Raw genomic sequence first — 15,856 nt, 5'->3', positions numbered from 1 at the left:
CCTGAAAGCTGAGGACGTTCACTTCCCTGTTGGGTGTTGACAGTGTTGTAGAAAAATAAAACAAAAGGAGGGACGAGGGGGGCGGCTAGCCAGCCTCCCGAGTCCATTATGTGCTACATGTTGAGCGGGCCGTGCCGCTCCTTTGGACCACATGAAGAGCTGCACTCCAGTTCGGTTTGGTTTCTTCTTCTTCTTCTTCTTCTTCTTCTTCTTCAAGTAGCAAAAAAAATAAATAGAAAGCTCCCACCTCTAGCTGTCCCTTTAAACACACACACACTCACACTCATATAGCCACATGCACACTGAGGTAACCGTTGTGAAAAATATACAAAAATGCCCTTTTTTGTTTCATTTAAATTAAGTAGGCATCAGAAAAGGACACAGACATACTTTAGGGAAGCTATCAAGCAGGGTTGAAATAAAGCTCTTCTTGCTAAATTAACAAATTTATGTGCCGTACTTTGGCAAGTTCTTCAACCCTTTTTAAACCTGCTATAGTGGTTTGTAAATTTAAATAGATAAAACCCTGAAGAGTGGACACCCCTGGTTCTATAGGTCAGAGGTCGCAGGACGTATATAGGCAAAGACAGAGTGACTATCTACAGAGAAATGGCCACAGAGAGAGAAAAAACTAACAGAACAATAGTCTTTTACATTGATTTCACCGCGTCAGTGTAACCATCCCTTCCACTTATTGCTTTTGAAAACAACAAATAAAAAGTATAATAAATTAAGGAGGTTATATAACAACTAATTGATCAAAAAAAACCATTTGAAAATAAAGAACAAATAATACAACAATGATAATAGCATTATATTAATTACATTAAAGGGAAATCCTGGGTAGATGATTGTCTCTAAGGATAATAAACGCTGAAACTGCTAAGTAGTCATGGGACAGTGTCTCTTGAGCCCTGAGTACGTGAGTCCCTGATGAACCTGGTGTAACCATGATGTCACTCCTGATGACAACCAGGTGGAAAATTATTTATTTACAGCTGTTGCTCCTGGCAACCCAGTCCGCCTCGAGCCACGCAGTTTTGACTCTTTGTCCCTCGTGTTTAGAGGTCACTTAAGCGTGATCCTCTGACTCCTGCTTGATGGTGATGTGGGCAGGAAGTGGTAGGATGGGGCTGCTGCGCCGCATCTTGATGACTGACGTCTCATTCAGGGACTCGTACGCACCATAACCCACAGACAGAAGTTCGGTGGCGCCGCCCTTGTGGTGGGGATGGAAGTGGGAGGACTTAAGGTCGGTGTCCCTCCACATCATCCCCAAGACCTGCTTCTCCAGCATGGCCTCCACCTCCGCCCCTCCCTGCAGCTGCTCCAGCCGTTCGGCGTGCTCGCTGACGTCGAAGCGCTCGATCTCCTCGTTGGCGCGCTGCACCTCCTCCAAGGCAGCCTGACTGGTGACAGCTGGGCTGCCAGGGCCGGAGGTGGCCGCCAGGCAGTAGCCCTTCAAGTGAAGCCGCAGGCTGCACAGGTGGATGTAGTGGCGATGGCAGTGGGGGCATTTGTGCGGACGCTCGCGGGAGTGCAGGCGCTTGTGCAGCTTGAGGTGGACGAACTGGGTGAACTTGGCTGGGCAGAGTTTGCAGTGGTAGGGCTTCTCTCCTGAGTGGAGGCGCAGGTGAGTTTTCAGGTTGCTGGTGCTGCTGAAGCGTTTGTGACAGACCTGGAAGAGGAGAAGTGACAAAAAGAAAAAATGTCAGCAGCTTGTTGTAAACCACAACAATCTGGTTATTAACTCTTCAAGATAATCAGGCGAATGAAAGTACTTCATCTTCAGCATTGTGTCTCACCTGGCATTCATGAGGCTTCTCCCCAGTGTGAACCAGGAAGTGCTTCTGCAGGTGAGCCAGTTGGGTGAAGCCTTTGTTACAGGTCTGACATTTGAAAGGTCTCTCTCCACTGTGGACACGAAGATGAACCTGCATGACAGAGATGAGCAAAGAGAAAAGTCTGCTTAGGCATTTTCAGATATTATCACGATCAGAAAAACCATCAAACTAGAATATTCCTGAGTGGCAAATAAATTTCAACTTCATTATGTTGATGGGAGATGTTGTCAGTTGGTTTGGTTGGTTCTGATATGTTAAGTGCTGTAAACCTGCTCTGTGGCCTAACAATTAAACTGTGATCCTCACTGTGTGAATGAATGGAATGATAATAAGGCCTCCGGAGCCTCACCTTCAGATTCGACAGCTGTCCAAAGGTCTTGCTGCACACGTTACACTCGTACTTGATTTTGCCGTTCTGCTTCTTCAGCGGGTACGGCAGCGCCTTGTAGCCAGCTGAGCCCACGCCACGCTTCACCTTGGTCAGGTTGATGGCCTCTTCATCAGAGCAACGTTCGTTGACATTACCAAGGAGGGCTGAGGTAGGCTTGGTGGGCACCCGCTCGTTTGGCGGTGACGTGCCTGCTGTTGGGGAGCCGCTGGAAGGGGCGTGGGAGGGTCCGTGTGGGTGAGGGTGCCCAGCGTAAGGGTGGTGAGGCCCTGCTTTGTCCTTCAGAGAGGTGGCAGCTGAGAAGGCACTGGTGGGGCCAGGAAGGAGGAAGTCCCTGTGGGCAGAGATGGAGGAGGGGTGGACATGGTCAGGCATCAAGAAGTGCCTCCCTGCTGAGTCGGATGGCAGGAGGGGCACGTGAGGGGGCAGGAGGCTGCTGTACAGGGGGTACATCCTGGGGAAGATTCCTCCTACGGTGGGAACTCCACCACCAGGCAGAGGGTAGTGATGGGGCAGGAGGTAGCGCGAGTACGGGGCTCCTGGAGGGTAGAAGGATGAGGAGAGGGGGGCAGATGGTGGGGAGTAACCGGGGTAGGAACCCAGTCCAGTGGGGTAGAAAGAAGCTGGGGATGGCGCTGGACCCGAGGGGCTCCCCTGAGGGCTACTTTCTGGGCTGCTCCTCGCAGACGGGCTGGGTGTAGCTGAAGACTGGTTGCCAGGAGAACGAGTTGCAGGGTAGCCAAGCTGGCCTGCTTTGTGGCTCAGGAAGTCTTCAGGGATGTGATGGTGAGGCCTGAGAGCCGGGTAGAGGGCACGAGGGTACAGGGGGCGCTCGGGGCTGTCGGCACACCGCGGGCGGGTGGGAAGCGGCCGACTGGGCTCCCTCTTCGTGGACGAGGAGGAGGTGCTGTTGGTGCCACGCAGAATAGAGAGAACACTGTGCTCCCTCTTGGGTGGGGTGGGGGTCACTGCGACGGGGGACGGGCTGGAGGCTTCGACCAAACGCTCCTCGCTGCTCACCTGCTGCTGCTTGACCTCCAAGAGAGATTGCTCTGAAAGGACAGAAAGAGGGGAGAGGTCAGTGGGAGTTCACCAGATCGAGATAGGGTCCGCTTGGTTCCCCCGGGGGCCCATTAAAAAATAAAAACAGTTTTTCCATTGAACGTTTTATTTGTTTTTAAATTCCTTTAAAACCAAACGTCTGCAGAGACAAACCTCGGCAGCTCACATGGTTCCCTTCAGCAGAGACGTGTGTGTGTCACAGGGTTACCATAAGTAACTCACTGGGCCAATTAAGGTGACAGATTTGACAAACGAGCGTCATGGGCGAGGGTGGGGGCAAAACACAGGAAGTGAAGCGTGACAGCTGCCTTTGGGCATTGTGTGTGTGTGTGTGTGTGCACGTGCGTGTGTGTGTGTGTGTGTGTGTGTGTGTGTGTGTGTGTGTGTGTGTGTGTGTGTGTGTGTGTGTGTGTGTGTGTGTGTGCCTATAAAATCAAGATAAAATCAAAGTGGTGGCAGACAGAACGGGCTGATGGAAGGTTTCCTGCTAAAGATATCCTCCGAAAATGCTTGGCCTCCACCTGCCCTCCACACACACACACACACACACACACACACACACACCATGTGACAAAGCACACACACACAGACGCCTGCAGACAAAGGCCTCTGTCTGATTTGTTGACTCTTCCACTTTTGGGGAACACACACGCACACACTTTTGATCAAGCTCCTACTCTCCTGATTTCCCTGGCCATTGGCTCGCCGGGTCGAAGGTTAGATTAGAGAGCTTCCTCCTCACTCACTCACACCTACTGTCTCCTCTGCATGATGAAAGAGTGGATTAGGAGCGGAGCTCACACACACACATACACACACACACACCCTAAAAGCCCTGGGTAGTTAGCTAGCAGCACATCATGACTGTTAAATGGCCTCAGACAGGCCTTTAAAGCGCCTCCGTGTATCATCTATAAGCTCATTTACTGCGCAGTCAACTTTTTACCACGAGGTCGCCCAGAGGGGAGTGTGAGTGTGTGTGTGTGTGCGTGTGTGTGAGTGTTTGAGAGAGATGGAGCTTGTCAAAGTTAATCCTGAGCACCAGCACTGATGAAATTTGTTTCACTCCCCCAATTCACCCCCTCACACACACACACACACAGTTGGTGACCCTTGCATCAGTAGTATAGTGGCAGTGTGTAAACATTGAGGTTATCAGTTGGCCTTCCTCCTCTTCCTCCTCCTCCTCCTCCTCCTCCTCCTCCTGCCCTTTTCCAGAAAACAAACAGGGACGCCATCTTGGAGATATCAATCTGTCAACACGGCCCCTCTGCCAGGAAGTTCAAGTAGTCAACAGAAGGTGGGGGGGTGGGTGTGACTCTACCTCCAACACTCCCTCCTCCACCTTCTCTCTGGTCTTTCAAGTAAGCAAATATATCAGGGCAAATGGCCGACACACACACGCACACATTGTGCGTGTGTGTGTGAGGTCGCATGTGTCTGAGATGAAAAGAGTGGGTGTAAATGTGTTGGCACGTCCCGCTTGTGACTGTACGTGTGTGTGTGTGTGTGTGTGTGTGTGTGTGTGTGTGTGTGTGTGTGAGAAGTGAGAGTGTTTATGTCGGCAGTGCATCTTTGAACATGACACACACACACACACACACACACACACACACACACACACACACACACACACACACACAGCTGACAGGTGCTAACGCTTAAAGAATGCTGAACGACGACGACAAAAAATGCGAGCGAAGAGGAGAGAGGAGAAAGTGAAGGAGTCAAGTCATTTTACACACACGCGGGTGCGCGCACGCACACACACACACACACACAGAGATATCGACACACAGGTCTGGTTTTGCTATGACGGCGCTGGAAAGAGCCAAAACCAGAGAGACAAACACGATACAGACGGCAGTAAACATGTTGTCACTGTGCTCTGGGACCAGTAACTCTGGTGCCCCCCCAGGGACAAAGAGTGTAAAATGAACACAACACAAAGTGAGATGCATTGAGTATAATGACGATATTTTACAAAAACATGTTAGTGGTGAAAACGGCCGGTTTCAGATTGCATCGGGACGACTGAAGGAAATTTAAGGAAGCATCTCTTGTCCGTTGAACAGCTACTGATTGATCAGAGCAGCTTCCTCTTATTTTACCTTTTGCCCTTGTGACTGGGTTTCGGGTTAACGTTACTTAGTCAGACTGATCGTGGTTTTTCTTGGTTTTACTCAGCCGATGAGATTATTTCTGGCTCCATTTGAAGAGCTAAAACTCCGGCGGGCCTCACCAACAGTCGAAACTCCTCTCAGGAAGGTCTGCCTATCGGGCTGAACAGAGAGAGCGCGAGCAGAAAGTTAAAGGCGAAACTGCTGCAGGTGAGCATCGGGATTCAAGTCACCGGCAGGTCAACGGGAGCCTGCGAGCTAAATGACAGAGAAAGCTAATTAAAGGCTGCACATTTACTGTATACACGCACTCAGGCTTTGTAGAGGGGGTGGGGGGGCAGAGGGCACCTCCTGCCTCTGTCCCCCAGGTCATGCGCATTTTTCCCTGGGCAGTGGAGTCGGCCAGGCTGAGTCCGCCGGTTCCTCCGCCACCGTAACACTGCTATTAGCCTGCAGTCACACCTGGAAAGCCCTGAGCTCCCACTCTCTCTCTCTTTGTTTCCTCTTAGCTCGCTCTCTCTTTGATCAGCTCGCCCAAAGTGGATAAGTGCAGTCGGTCTGCTGTGTCATCAATGAGTACGTGAACGTATGTCAGCTTTAGTGCTGTGTGTCCGGACTTGCTCCTCTGTGATGTTAGTCTACAGCTTTAGATTAGCAGTTAGCGGATTAGCATTAACAAAAGAGCAATGAGACTTAAAATGAGAAATATTTAATGCTTTAGAAAGACGCCGTCTTCTAACTGGACGTCTGACGTGTCTCCCCGTGAGGACGCAGAAATCTGATACTTGCTTTTAGACGCTTTTCACATAAAAAGGTCACTGAAGACACACACAGCCATGCAAACACACTCTGTCTCCGCTCCATTTATTGAGGCTGAGCAAGGCTGTGTGTGTGTGTGTGTGTGTGTGTGTGTGTGTGTGTGTGTGTGTGTGTGTGTGTGTGTGTGTGTGTGTGTATGAGTGTGAGCTTTCATGTTAAAAGCGGGTCTTTAAGTGTGTAAGACTGTGGCATTAGGGGCCATATCCCCCTGTCTGTGTAATTACACTGTCACTGACACACACACACACACACACACACACACACAGAAAGACGATGGCACTGACGGAGATGAAAGGTTGTTGGTCTTGTACTCGTATGTGTGTGTGTGTGTGTGTGTGTGTGTGTGTGTGTGTGTGTGTGTGTGTGAGAGATAATGACAGGCTAACATTCAGAGAGGAAGGAGACACAGCTACACTCAAAGACACTGTTAGGCTTTAAGAGCGGCGACAGGACACACTCAAGACACACACACACACACACACACACACACACACACACACACACACACACACACACACACACACACACACACACACTGCCTATTGATTTAATGTTTTTTATAATAGCAACTCAGAGAATCAGAGTTCTTTCACAATAAAAGTCTGCTGATTTTCTTTACATACAGCAAAAATACAAAATACTGACCACAAATAACTAATTTTATTTTCCATTTTCTGACAATTATATCTTTTTAAAAATATTGCTCCTCATCAACCTCATTGCTTATTAAAAGATTTTAAAAAACTTACTGAGTTTCTGCATCATCAGCTCTCCGGATGGCGGGTAGTGGAGGCGTCTGGCGAAGTCGTGGCAGTACCAGACGAGCAGCTCGGCGCCGGCCGGGACGGGCTTCACCGTGTAGAAGTAAATCTCCATGCCGTTCTGACACGCCGCCAGGTTCTGCTCCGCCACCGAGTGGGCCGGGTTCACGTACCGCATCCAGTTAGAGCGAGTCTCGTCCAGGCCGTCGACGAAGTGGTGGAACTCGTCATCCACGTAAATCTGAAATGAGACGCATCCGTAGGATTTTAATAAAATTAGGATTTGTTTTGTTTAAAAGCCAGAATTTATTCCAGGTGATTAAAGAAAGAAAAATCAGATTTTTTATTTTGCTCTCAATTCTTGTTTTGCTTTTTTCTGATCTGAATAAATTAACCAGCTTTGTTCAACTTTAATCTCACAAAATTTAAACTACATAAAGTATTTTTTAAAGTCAGTAATATGTAAAATATTTGTTTCCTTTATTCACTTCCTCTTAACTTCACTGACAATCAGTCACTAAATAAATGAATCAGTAAACTTCAGCTCACTCAGCGGCTAAATCAACATAAATTAGTTTCTAATGAGGTAAAAATAATTAAACAAGGAGCAAAAGAAAAAAAGATGTCATTAAAAAATTACGAAAATAAAAAATGGAAATAAGTAACTGATTAAAAATGCATGTAAATGAGTGACTAATGAAGTAAATATGTCAAAAATGAGAGTTCACCAAATAAAACATTCAGCGAGTAAAAAAGTGATTTAGCAATAAAAAGAAACACGGAATAAATAAGTGACGAGCTGCTGAGTTTTACAATTAATCACACTCATCCTTCCGTCTTATTTCTTCTCCTGTCCCTCCCTCCACCCCTCCATCATTTCTTCGCTCACCATGCTCCTCTCTTCACCTTCACCTCCTTCAGACGGACGAACAGACGGAGACAGACAGAGCGCCGTGGAGGAGGACGTCCTCTTTTATATTAAAAAGAGAAAGGAACGACCAACTCATCTCTCCTCCCCCATCTCTCTCTCTCTCTGTTTCACTCTCTCTCTCTATCTCGATCTCTCACTTCTCTCGCCTTCTGTGTGTGTGTGTGTGTGTGTGTGTGTGTGTGTGTGTGTGTGTGTGTGTGTGTGAGAAAGTGAGATATGAGCATGAATGGAACACCTTTCTGACTGTGTCTGCTTTGTGGTTTGGAGCATAGTGAGTCTTTCTTTTCATGCAAGTCAAAAACAAACACACACACACGCACACACATTGTGTAGGCGTTGGTCAGGTAGGTGGTTTGTGAGCGTGTGTGCTCTCACTGTCAGTTACTGGTAGTGATGGAGTGTATTCTGATGAATGGTGCGTGTGTGTGTGTGTGTGTGTGTGTGTGTGTGTGTGTGTGTGTGGACTTACAGGAACCACAGTGTGACATGTTATTTGTGTGAAGGTGACATCACATCCCCATTTCTCTTTCTCACACACTCTGAAAAACAGCGAGCCCAGTTTCCTGTTCCACTGACTGACTTTAGACGTGTGTGACGTCACAGGAAGGGGTCCCTCCGTCTTCTGAGGAAGTGTGTGTGCGTGTGTGTGTGTGTGAGTGTGTGTGTGTGCACTCACCCTCCAGAAGTACTTGCGGTTGGCGTCTTTGGGGACGCTGTCGGCCGTGTAGATCTCGCCCACCAGGGGGCCGAAGCGAGTTCCTTTGGGGATGTACTCCCTGCTGCAGACGCCGACCACCTGCACGAAGACGCACGCACACACACACAGACACACAAACACAAGGTTAGACAAAAGATCGAGGAGGTCTTTGAAGTGGATCGTGTGTGGCGTTAGTGTCGGTCAGCACGGTGTGACTGCACAACAATTTTGCATGTAAACATGTTTTGTGCTAACCAGGTGTTTTTGACCACTCTGCTTGCCGTAAAGGTGGAGTGTGTGTGTGTGTGTTTTCATGCTTGTGTGCGTATCATCGGTGATATGTGTCATAAAGTCTAATTAAGTCTTATTTTACGTCCTAATGCGAACTCACAGACACACGCCATCAACCAGCTGTCAACACAGATGATGATTAATGACCTGACTTCACACCTCAGTTCATTTGGAGTGTGTGTGTGTGTGTGTGTGTGTGTGTGTGTGTGTGTGTGTGTGTGTGTGTGTGTGTGTCTGGAGAACGACTGTAAAATATCTTCTTTCACATCTCTTTCTCTCTCTCTCGTCACACCTCCGCTCTTCGCCACATCAAACCAAAACTGCTGCCACTTCAGACGCTTCAGGGGGAAACATCCAGATACCCGACAGAAAAAAAAAAAAAAAAAAAAATCCTGCGTTTCTCCTTTCTTTTCTCCTCCGATTCAATCAAAGGACAGAAAATGGGAGGAGGAGGAGGAGGAAGAAGAGGAAGAGGAGAAAAGAGCAGGATTATGTGGCTCCAGTGTGGATGGTGGAGAAACATGCGCACACATTTTATTCAGGCTTAACCCACACAAACAGACGTGTTTCCCAAACCCCCGGTGACGTGGGAAATCCCCCTTCCCCTTTTCCCTCTATGGGACCATACAGATGTGTGTGTTGGTGTGTGTGCGCGCACTGCAGCTCTTTCTGACTGATTAACAGACTCTCGCGGCGCTGTCTCGCTCTCTTCTTTGATCAGAGACAAACTCCGTCCTCAGCCTTTCCCTCCTTCCTCTCTCTGTCCACACAGATACCAGCCGATAGCCTATCAGCTCGATTCTCTCTCTGCTTCTTCCCCTGAAGCCCCTGATGAGAAAATCCATGCGATCACGCTCTTTCGTGTTTACAGACAAACTCACAAGGTGTCAAAATGGCCAAAGTCACGTCCTTTTGACCTGCAGTCATGCACTTCTCAATCCAAAGTGCACAGATTGGCCCTGCAGCAGATTCACTGAAGCGGCCTTTCTGCCACCTAAATGTGTGATGGCCTTGAAAACTCTGTAACAGAGCAAATTACATTTACATTTTTAAAGGTTTTTGATCATTTATGTCATTATTTGACGTTATTATGACCTAAACAGTCTCGGGAGCTTCTATTAAAGCTGTGGGAAAACGTAAATCTGAACTCGAAATCAATCTTATCTCAAAATGCAGATTTGAAACCAGCTTTTCACGTTTCCGCTCTACCTGAGAGTCATTTTGGTTCTGCCTCTCTGTTATCTCACCTCAGCTTCAACCTTTGACGCGTTGATGTTTTGACTTTTTCACTTGACGACAGGTTTGTCACAAAGTCACAAGATCACTATCTGGTCTGCTGGTTCACAGAAGAAATGTGTCAAATGTTTTTTTCTGCCTGACCAAATACATCACTGCGGGGCTGATGCAGTTATTGATCCTCACCAAGAACTTTTTGGCTGATCAGATAACCTGCATGAAGCCTCTGAGGTCACGTTATAACCTCATTACATGTGTGAGCAGCTTCGACAGCAGCAGACGGGAGCCGTCTGACGGGTCGGGTTCGTTCACATGCTGAATGCTGCCCCCTGTTGGTGTGGACGGGTACTGCAGCTAGTTTAATGCCTGAAATATAGCCTGTAAGACACACACACACGCACACACACACACATTTGGGATGAATGAAGCCATAATAATTTCCTCAGATGATGAATATGTTTTCATGGATGGATACGAGCCGCGGCGTACACACACACACAGCTATAGTTACAGCGTGTGTGCGTGTGTGTGAATTCTGCTCCAGACGTTTCACACACCCACTCACACACACGCACAGATTCCTCTCTATAATGTGTGTGTGAAGTTTTACAACGAGACACGACCCCCTCTTCATTACATGACCCACATCTGACTCATGTGTGTGCAGATGGCTTTCTCTGCCCGCGTGTGTGTGAAACGCTGAGGCTGGAGAGAAAGTTTGCATGTCTGCCAGTGTGTCTGCGAGTGTGTGTGTGTGTTTAAGTGAGTACGTGTGTGTCTGTGAATGTGTGTGTGTGAGTCTGACCTCCTTGCTGTCAGCTGGGTGTTTGAAGGCCAGGTTTCGGGGCAGCGACGCCTCAGCTCTGGTTGTCGTTGCCGTCACGGCGTCACCGTCTGGCCCCGCCTCCCACGCCGTGTCCTTGACGATGTATGTGCACTTCTCCTCAAACTCCGCCTCCGTCCATCGGGTCATGTCTGCCTCCTCCACGTCCATCTCCACGTCAATGTCCGTGTCTGCCGTCGTCTCGGCTGCGTCCGAGCCGGCGCTGGTGGCGGTGGAAGCCATCTTGGCCTCGTGGTGCGTTTCGTCCTGCTCCATGGTGTGCGCCCCCTCACTGGTCAACATGGCCGAGCTATGAGAGGTCGCCTGGTTGGCACAGAAAGAGAGAGAGGTTTAGTTTTTACGTACAGAGTATTTAAGCCTTTCAGCCCAAGAAGACAGGTGAACTTTAAAAAGACTGAGTGGAAAGAAAGAAAGAAAGAAAGAAAGCAAGAAAGAAAGAAAGAAAGAAAGAAAGAAAAGGTGGAGGATCAAACAAAGAAAGAAGGAAGACTGGAAGGATGGATGGAAGGAAGGAGGGAAAGGAAGACAAACAAAAGGAGTTATAGAAAAAAATTAGATGTGGGAGGAAAAAGATAAAAAAAGAGGAAAGAAAGAAAGAAAAGGAGGTGATGAAAACAGAGAGATGAAGGGATGAGAAGGAGAGAAAGAAGAGAGGAAGAGTTGTGATTATTATGTAGGGTGAGTCAGGGAGGAGGGGGGTCTGACTAACGCTGCTGTCACACATACACACACACACACACACACACACACTTAGAAGCAGACAGGAAACAGTTTGTCTTGACAACTATTTACAGAAAACATGAAGTAATTTGGGAAACAATTAGGGAATAAATAAAAGCTTCACATGATCAACATGATAAAATTACAATAATAAGCCAAACCCAGCAAACTGAAACGATTTCCTCCTCAAACTTTCCATTTTTTAAATTTTATTTTCACCTCACGTGAACCTCCTCGTCGTCTTTGTCCTCAGATGTAATTAGAAATACCGTCCGTTTATGTTTCCGGCCACCAAAATGAATTTCACTGATTGATTCCTCTCTGAAATTTTTCTTTCTGTCTTTAGAAAGCACAAGGTAAAATTTACACCGAGTCAGGCCGAGATAAGAGACTTTGATCAAAGGGGAATAAAGAGGAACTGATAGAGGAACTCAACACGTTTCTCATGCTGAGATTAAATGAAATCACGCAGCTTTCCAATAAATAATCCTTCATTACATTAAGACTTGAACTCTTCTAAAGCTGTGACGCGTCATGTGATCCAAACGCTGAACACTGAACGTCAGCTCGTGAACATTTCCATCAAATCCAAATTTTCTGTGGATGAATAATTCTGGAAAAGACAGTGTGATTAATCTAATCTGCAGGCAGGACAAGCTGCTCTTTGTGTCCTCTCTCGCTCGTCCTCCAGCTCTCTGCCACATTTTCTCTCCCTGAAGCAAATGAACTTTTCATGTTTCCTTTGCCGTCCTTTTGTCCTCTTCTCTCTCCGTGTGGGATTCTTATGCAGGAGGACAATGAAAGTGCAGCAATGCGGTGGATTCTGAACCTAAAATCTCCTCTGTGTCCTCCCTGAGTGTGTGTCCCCCCCCCCCCCCCCCCCCGTCTCTTCCTGGGGTTGAAGACAGAGGAAGGAAATGCTGTCTGTGTCTGAATGAAGCTAAAATTGGAAGCAGAGTGGCACTGCAGCGGAACCGGCAAATCATCCCGACTCCCAGCGTGTGTGTGCGTGCGTGTGAGTGTGTGTGTGTGTGTGTGTGTGTGTGTGTGTGTGTGCTGGTAATGCATGGGGGCGATGAGGAAGGGAGCGCCAAAACTTTTCCATTTGGGGGGCCGAAGCAGCACAAACAAAACTTCAAACATGATCCCACCCAAGACACACACACACACACACACACACACACACACACACACACACACACACACACACACACACACACACACACACACACACACACACACACAGGGACAGACATGCTGCTCGTCCCACACAGACCAGCGAAAAGCAGCAGATCTTCAGTGACCACACTCAGCTCTGAATTCTTCTGCAGCCGCAAGAAAAGACAATTATTTCCCATCCAGCGGCTCCAGAGCTCAGGACTTTTCCTCCAAACAGCCAGAAACGACTCTGAGACGTGAGCTCAAAGCGCCTCTGATCACTGATGAGCAGTGATTTTAAGAAATAAAAGCTTTGGGATCCTTTTTCAGAAGCACACCCTGGCAAAAAAAGCTTCATGGTCTCACAAATCACACAGCTGACGTCTAAACTTTGAAATAAACTCTAAAGATAATTCAAATACTCCTGGACCGTAAAGAAAAAAGTTCAGTCTGCATCTTTACTTTACGAGTAAAACTCCTCAGACTGGAGCAAAGCAAAACCTCAGAATTACATTCAAATCACACAAAACCACAAAAAATCCACGATTCGAATCAGAAAATTGTGAAATTTCCAGCAAGAAGCTGCTCCCCAGCATGTTTGGCCACAGAGAAAAGCCCAGCAGAACAACAGTTTCTGCTCCATTTGCCATTTAAATGAAGCCCATTAAAAGCGATCACATATGAAAATGTTTCCCAATATTTCAGCTCTCGGCAGAACTCTTTGCATAACAGCTGCAACATCGAAAACCAAGAGTGAAACCAAAAACCAAGAAACAATTCACCTCCTGCACATTTAGACCAACTGAAAACACCAAAGCTGAGTCTGCACACAGTCACAATAAAGGCAAATGAATGCAGTTTAACGGGTCAAGACCAGACAGCAGAGATCACACTTAAATCCAAAGGAGGAAGAGTCCAATTCTCTGTGACATGAGGCCACTTCCCTGACAAAGAGAGTTCACCTGTGAGCCAGCTGTCCTCATTACAAACTCCCTAAAGTGAGAAACAACGTCCAGAATCCCAAACTGAGGGCTGAAAAACACCTTTAAGACCCGTCAGATGAAAACACCTCCTGAAAACAAGCTGCAGTTAAAACAGTCCAAACCACCTAAAAACCCACCAGCAGCCCCTCATCAGCAGCTTTAAAGTAAGAAAATCAAATAGAAATAAAAACCTCTGAGAATTCACAGCATTAAAAAAAGGACAATAATAATAATAATAAAAAAATCTTTCCTGATCTAGAAGAATATCAGAAGTTGGTCAATTTGGATTCACGAGGCCAAAAGTGCTGAATTGTACTTACTGTTTTTATTTGTTATCATAATCCAGAGAAGTTAACATAAAGTGAAAATGTCGAAAAAGCCAAACAGACAGAGAAGGAGCTGAAAGCTGAAACTGTCGTCCACAGCTTCTTTTCCTTCTTCTGACTTTGTCCTTTAGAAGGAGCCGCTCCGTACTCACCGAGTAACTTTGGTCCCATCCACACATAAGGACGACCGGTCAGCTCCTCTGAGTGAGTGTGTGTGTGTGAGTGTGTGGAGGACAGGTGCACTTCTCCCCCTCCGTCCGTCCCGCTCCCAGCGCTGATACTCCACACGGGCTGTGTGTGCGTGCGTGCGTGTGTTAGAGTGTGTGTGAGTGTGTGTTCCGCTGGCAGTCCTGCGTTCAAATGTCTGACCAAACTCAAAGCTCTCTCACTAAGTTAGACTGAGGGCGGCCTCTCTGCCTGCCGGCCACGCCCCCACAGGTCTTACCCCGCCTCTTGGCTCCGCCCAGCCCACTCCCTCCGTTCCTCCGCGCGCACAAACTCACTCACTCACTCACACACGAAAACACAACTTTTTCTGCTTGAAAATAAAGTTGAATGATGGTGTGTGCGTGTGTGTGCGCGCGTGCGTGCGTGTGGGAAATGTCTTTTAGCAGCTTCAAAAGGGTAAACAACGTGTGTGTGTGTGTGTGTGTGTGTGTGAGTGTGTATGTGTGTGTGTGTTTGTGTGTTGGGGGAGCATTGAGTCACTGTCACAGGATGTCCCTCTCTTCCCCAGGAAAAGACACACACACACACACACACACACACACACACACACACACACACACACACACCATCTACCTCTAGGGGGCAGAACAGTTCTGCCCTTATAACTTAAGTAACCTAAAGGTACTCTCTCTCTCTCTCTCTCTCTCTCTCTCTCTCTCCCTCTCTCTCTCTCTCTCTCTCTCTCTCTCTCTCATTGTCTCTCCTCCTCTCCTTTTTACTCTCTCTCCTCTCGTCTAAGTTCCCCCCCTTTGCTCCTCTCTCTCTTTGACTTTCTCTCTCTCTGTAAAGTGACTTAATTTCAAGTTTCTGATTTAAATTTCTTCTTCTTCTTCTTCTTCTTCTTCTTCTGGATTCTCGTGTGTTTGTTGAGGAGGAAGCATTAGGGACATAAAGACAAACGTGATCACGGCGTGTTGATGTGGGACAGATGGACGGAGTGATCAGGGTGGAGGAGTGCGAGCGTCCAGCCGGGTCACAGGTCGTTCACCTTTCCTCCACGCTCAGGTGATGGCTTCACCTGCTGTCTGTCGTTCGGTCACTTACGTAATGAAGCTTCACGGTTTCTTTGTTCAGACATGACAGGACTTCTCTCTCAGGCTGCATCAGTGACGGACTCTCACACTTACTGTCTGTCCTGGAGGGTAACTAAGTACATTTAAGAGGGAAATACTTTGCAGGTTAATCGAACAAAATGTAATCAACACATGGTTTATGATTCCTTATAAAAAGAAGGCTTTATTGATCCTTGGTGAAAGCTACCCAACAGCACACAGTCAACAACAAGCCCCACCTGCACCAGCTTTAACATGAAAGTATTGTACACATCAATGTGTCATTTAAGAATATAATATACACTATTCTGCAGAATGACTGCTTTGTACTTGTAACAGACTGCAGTATTGCTTCTGCTACTTAAGTGCAAGATATGAGTATTTCTTCTTCCGCTG

General features: G+C 47.4%; 1 protein-coding gene across 1 annotated transcript; it reads right to left on the bottom strand.

Moving 5' to 3' along the window:
• Positions 1 to 844: 844 nt before the first annotated feature.
• prdm1a (PR domain containing 1a, with ZNF domain) lies at positions 845 to 14,520 on the bottom strand. The gene is made up of 7 exons (XM_070966441.1): positions 14,333 to 14,520; positions 10,955 to 11,296; positions 8,602 to 8,721; positions 6,983 to 7,235; positions 2,194 to 3,284; positions 1,806 to 1,934; positions 845 to 1,678 (listed from the first exon to the last, which is right to left on the bottom strand). The coding sequence occupies exons 1-7, from the start codon at positions 14,357 to 14,359 to the stop codon at positions 1,073 to 1,075; spliced, it is 2,568 nt and encodes an 855-aa protein (XP_070822542.1). The 5' UTR covers positions 14,360 to 14,520; the 3' UTR covers positions 845 to 1,072.
• Positions 14,521 to 15,856: the final 1,336 nt, after the last annotated feature.

This window comes from Chaetodon trifascialis, chromosome 7 (genome assembly GCF_039877785.1).
Source record: "Chaetodon trifascialis isolate fChaTrf1 chromosome 7, fChaTrf1.hap1, whole genome shotgun sequence".
Classification (NCBI taxonomy): domain Eukaryota; kingdom Metazoa; phylum Chordata; class Actinopteri; order Chaetodontiformes; family Chaetodontidae; genus Chaetodon; species Chaetodon trifascialis.
Note: the sequence above shows the minus strand (reverse complement) of the source record. Positions and strands in the feature narration are given on the sequence as shown.